The sequence below is a fragment of the Cherax quadricarinatus genome, chromosome 5 (assembly GCF_038502225.1).
Source record: "Cherax quadricarinatus isolate ZL_2023a chromosome 5, ASM3850222v1, whole genome shotgun sequence".
Lineage (NCBI taxonomy): Eukaryota > Metazoa > Arthropoda > Malacostraca > Decapoda > Parastacidae > Cherax > Cherax quadricarinatus.
In genome coordinates, this window is record NC_091296.1 from 56,050,950 (window position 1) to 56,055,582 (window position 4,633).

Genomic DNA, 4,633 nt, shown 5'->3' on the forward strand with positions numbered 1-4,633 from the left:
ACCTATTTGTACTCACCTATTTGTGGTTGCAGGGGTCGATTCATAGCTCCTGGCCCTGCCTCTTCACTGATTGCTACTAGGTCCTCTCTCTCCCTGCCCCATGAGCTTTATCATACCTCGCCTTAAAACTATGTATGGTTCCCTCCTCCACTACGTCACTTTCTAGGCTATTTCACGGCCTGACTACTCTATGACTGAAGAAATACTTCCTAACATCCCTTTGATTCATCTGAGTCTTCAGCTTCCAATTGTGACCTCTTGTGTCTGTGTCCCTTCTCTGAAACATCCCGTCTTTGTCCACCTTGTCTATTCCGCGCAGTATTTTATATGTCGTTATCATGTCTCCCCTGACCCTCCTGTCCTCCATTGTCGTCAGGCCGATTTCCCTCAACCTTTCTTCGTAGGACAATCCCCGTAGCTCTGGGACTAGTCTTGTTGCAAACCTTTGCACTTTCTCTAATTTCTTGACGTGCTTGACTAGGTGTGGGTTCCAAACTGGTGCTGCATACTCCAGTATGGGCCTGACGTAAATGGTATACAGAGTCTTTAACGAATCCTTACTGAGGTATCGGAACGCTATCCGTAGGTTTGCCAGGCGCCCGTATGCTGCAGCAGTTATCTGATTGATGTGCGCCTCAGGAGATATGCTCGGTGTGTGAGGGTTCACCTGAATAATTGAAAACATTGTTATTTATTGTTCTTATTTCTTTTTCCGGAGGAAACTTTGTTTTCCTTAAAATTCCTACCTATATTTGAGCAATATATTTTCGCGAAATTTTGTTTGGCAAAGTTCAACAAGGCATAAGCTTTGGTGGTCCTTAACAACCCCAAAATAAACAACAACAATAACACGTGCAACTTGAGTATTGTCAGGAAAAACTTGAAGTTCAGTACACGTACAGAACAAGAAAAAGGTGATTTTAGTCGTAGTTTGTATTAGGGTCACGCACATATATATGTTTATATTTTTACGCCATTCGTATATAGTATGTTTTGTAGTATTTAACCTGGGATAACCATCATTTTTACTGTATCTACTCCCCTCAAGGAAGGTTCCTTGATGTTGGTGAGGGGCTCTTGATTTAGGGAATTGGATCTGTGCTCCAGTTCCCCGAATTAAGCCTGAATGCCTTCCACATCCCCCCCAGGAGCTGTATAATCCTCCGGGTTTAGCGCTTCCCCCTTGATTATAATAATAATAATAATAATAATAATAATAATAATAATAATACTGTATCTACTGTAGTGATTTTATCCCTTTCCCAGGTTAGGATAGTTTTGTTTGGATTTTTAATCCGGAAGGTTAGCCACCCAGGAAAATCCAATAAGGTCAGTGCGTTATTGGTAACTGTCTTATTTTCACTAGGGGTCCTTTAGTTAATCTCCCCCAGGATGAGACCCAAAGCTGTTGACTAATACTCAGGTACCTGGAAAAGGCTGACAAATACAATATAAAGCTATCCTTTATTGACAACGTTTCGCCCACGTACTCTTTCCCCAGGTAGATGTGTTTATGACTTGATAAAGCCCACTGTGTGGGCGAAACTGTCAATAAAGGAGGCATTATGCTACATTTGCGTCTACTTTTCCACTGTGTCTGTATTTTATACCATTCATTTCTATATAGTACCTACTTACTGCTAGGTGAACAGGAACAGCAGATGTAAGGAAACATACTCACTCAACCCAGTGTTTCCACTTGTGCCGGGATCAAACCCTGTTCCTTTAGTTGTGAGCCAAAGTCTCTGCCACTTGAATCACAAGTTCCTTGGATCAAAAGCATCTTATTGAAGGGAACTAACCCACAATTTTGAGAAGAAATTTTAGATGTTATGGTTCATCCTGGGTTAATTATGAGTTGTTTCATAAATGGTATTTTGGGTTAGACAAGATAAGATTTTGTTCAGATTTTTAATTCCAGAGGGTTAGCCACCCAGGATAACCCAAGAAAGTCAGTGTGTCATCAAGGACTGTCTGTCTTATTTCCATTGGGGTCCTTAAATCTTGTTCCCCAGGATGCAACCCAAACAAATTGACTTAACACTCGGATATCTACTTGCTTGATAAGTGAATGGGGACAACAGATGTAAGGAAATATGCCCAGTGTTTCTACCCTTCCCAGAATCAAACCACTGACACACTGTATGTGAGGTGAGAACATTGCCTACCAGGCCACAGGACTCTTATGACCAGGCCATGGGACATTTATGACCAGGCCATGGGACATTTATGACCAGGCCATGGGACATTTATGACCAGGCCATGGGACACTTATGACCAGGTCATGCATTTATGACCAAGCCATGGGACACTTCCAGGCCATGGGACACTTATGACCAGGTCATGCATTTATGACCAAGCCATGGGACACTTCCAGGCCATGGGACACTTATGACCAGGCCATGGGACATTTATAACCAGGCCATGGGACACTTATGACCAGGTCATGCATTTATGACCAAGCCATGGGACACTTCCAGGCCATGGGACATTTATAACCAGGCCATGGGACACTTAGTTGTGAATTGTTCCATCCATGGTATTGTGGGTTAGTTGTGAATTGTATTTTTATTGTAAATAATTCATACTGTTTTACTTTACTGTGTTATCCTAGGTTAAATATTAGTAATTTATTAGTACTGTATGTTTTATAATCCTCATGTGTTTAATGCAGAAAAAGATGGCAAAATTATAATACATTCTGTAAATACATGCATATTTGGCTAATTAGCATTTATGTATCAGTCTTCAGATACACAAATACATATTGTGAAGAACGAGATGGGTATTTTGGAGAGAAGAATGAAGATATTTTACAGGAAAACCAAGAAAGGAAACATCATGAAGGTAAGTTTTGTGTGTGTGTGTGTGTGTGTGTGTGTGTGTGTGTGTGTGTGTGTGTGTGTGTGTGTGTGTGTGTGTGTGTGTGTGTGTGTGTGTGTGTGTGTGCGCACGCGCGTGCTTGTGTGTATGCATGACTTAAGAAATCGTAATGACACGATTGCAAATAAACCATACCCCCGGCCGGGATTGAACCCGCGGTCATAGAGTCTCAAAACTCCAGCCCGTATGGTTTGTGTGTATGCATATATTTGTACGCTCGTGTGCATGTGACTGTGCGTGCGCCCTCGTGTGTGTATGTGTGCGCGCGCGCGCTAGTGTGGGTGTATGATCCACTTAATATTTGTATTTATAACTCATTACAATTATGACCAGGTGTGGACGTATCAGTGGTTCATTACTTCGTAAATTGTTCAGGATTGTAACCATGTTGAGGAGTGAGGCTGATTCATTATCTTTGTAACTTGTCATGTTGTGACCAGATCTACCTGGAGTTCATTACCTTTGTAACTAGTTCATCTATCATAACTTTGGGGCCCAGTCCCTGGACCCATTATGTACCTCTGTAATCTTTTGACCACCGCCCACATGATGGGTATGGGGTGCATAATAAAGATATTAAACTAACTAACTTTAGAAGGGTAACTTGATACTGGTGAAGGGCTTGTGTCAAGGAATTAATCCTTAAACTGTCCAAACGTAGATCTACATTTGTGTGCGTAACGCTCTGACCTTGATTTTCTCCATGAGAAAGAATGTAAAAAAAGTAGATCTACATTTGGAGTGCTACGCGAGCGAACGTAGATCTACGTTTGGACAGTTTAAGGGTTAAGAGATAACCTGCCCCTACCTTCCCTCAGATCAAAATTGATTACTTCTTACTTTCCAGGCACTGTATCTGATACTCCTGCAGGTTAAACACTTCCCATTAATGTAATTCACTAATAGGGGGATGGAAAATGTGCAGATTCCCAAAAATTAGAATGTAAAGTAACCTGGCACCATTGTTGACTTACCACACTTCTGGAGCACACTAATGATGTACCACTCTTGCCAAGGATTGTACAGTATTCTGTTACACTGGGTTCTAGAGTCTTTGCTACTTTAAGATGTTGTATGATCCCCATGAATAATGATAATGGTGCACAGTATCACACACATTATTATTTATATATAGTATCTATACTTTATTGATTTTAGGTTAATAAAAATTGATGAATTATGTAAACTAACCTTATTTAAGTTAATTTAAATATATTAATGACAAAATAAATAGTCAAATGGCCAAGATAAGTTGATAACTGCTACCATGTGAAATTAAGATTTATGATGTCATGAGCTCCATTAACAGCCTTGGCAGTAATGTAAGATACTGCTTCCACTTGATTTTGGAACTAGTTACTCTGATGTTACAATCCTCACTTAACATAAAATTATATAGCTATAATAAAAATGTGCATTTTATTCTTCCCATAAGAAACATGTGAGTTGTTGTATCTAGTTAGCTCACCCTTCATATTTAATTCTACTGCTTTTCCCCACTTTCAGATTTTTATTGTTTAACTCACTTTTAAGTTGTTCTTAGATTAAATTTTAATGACTAATATTATTTTAGATTGTTCGAGAGCATTACCTCCGTGATGATGTTTGGTGTGGATTAGCGGGATGTGGCATCTGCAAGGCAGAGCAACCTGTCTTAGAGATGGTTAACAGTAGTAACAGTACTCTTGTCCCCTTGGCTCACTTCATCCTCATTGACACTAATGTGGCCCTCCATCAGGTATATGGAAAT

General features: G+C 40.2%; 1 protein-coding gene across 1 annotated transcript in view; it reads left to right on the forward strand.

Annotated features, from left to right (window-relative positions):
- Positions 1 to 766: 766 nt before the first annotated feature.
- The window catches only part of LOC128684720 (exosome complex exonuclease RRP44-like), a 74,161-nt gene continuing 70,294 nt past the window's right edge, over positions 767 to 4,633 (forward strand). The window contains exons 1-3 of the mRNA XM_070104605.1: positions 767 to 914; positions 2,746 to 2,847; positions 4,457 to 4,621. Of these exons, the coding sequence (XP_069960706.1) occupies positions 2,782 to 2,847; positions 4,457 to 4,621 (231 nt within the window). The 5' untranslated portion in view covers positions 767 to 914; positions 2,746 to 2,781. The remainder of the gene's footprint in view (positions 915 to 2,745; positions 2,848 to 4,456; positions 4,622 to 4,633) is intronic.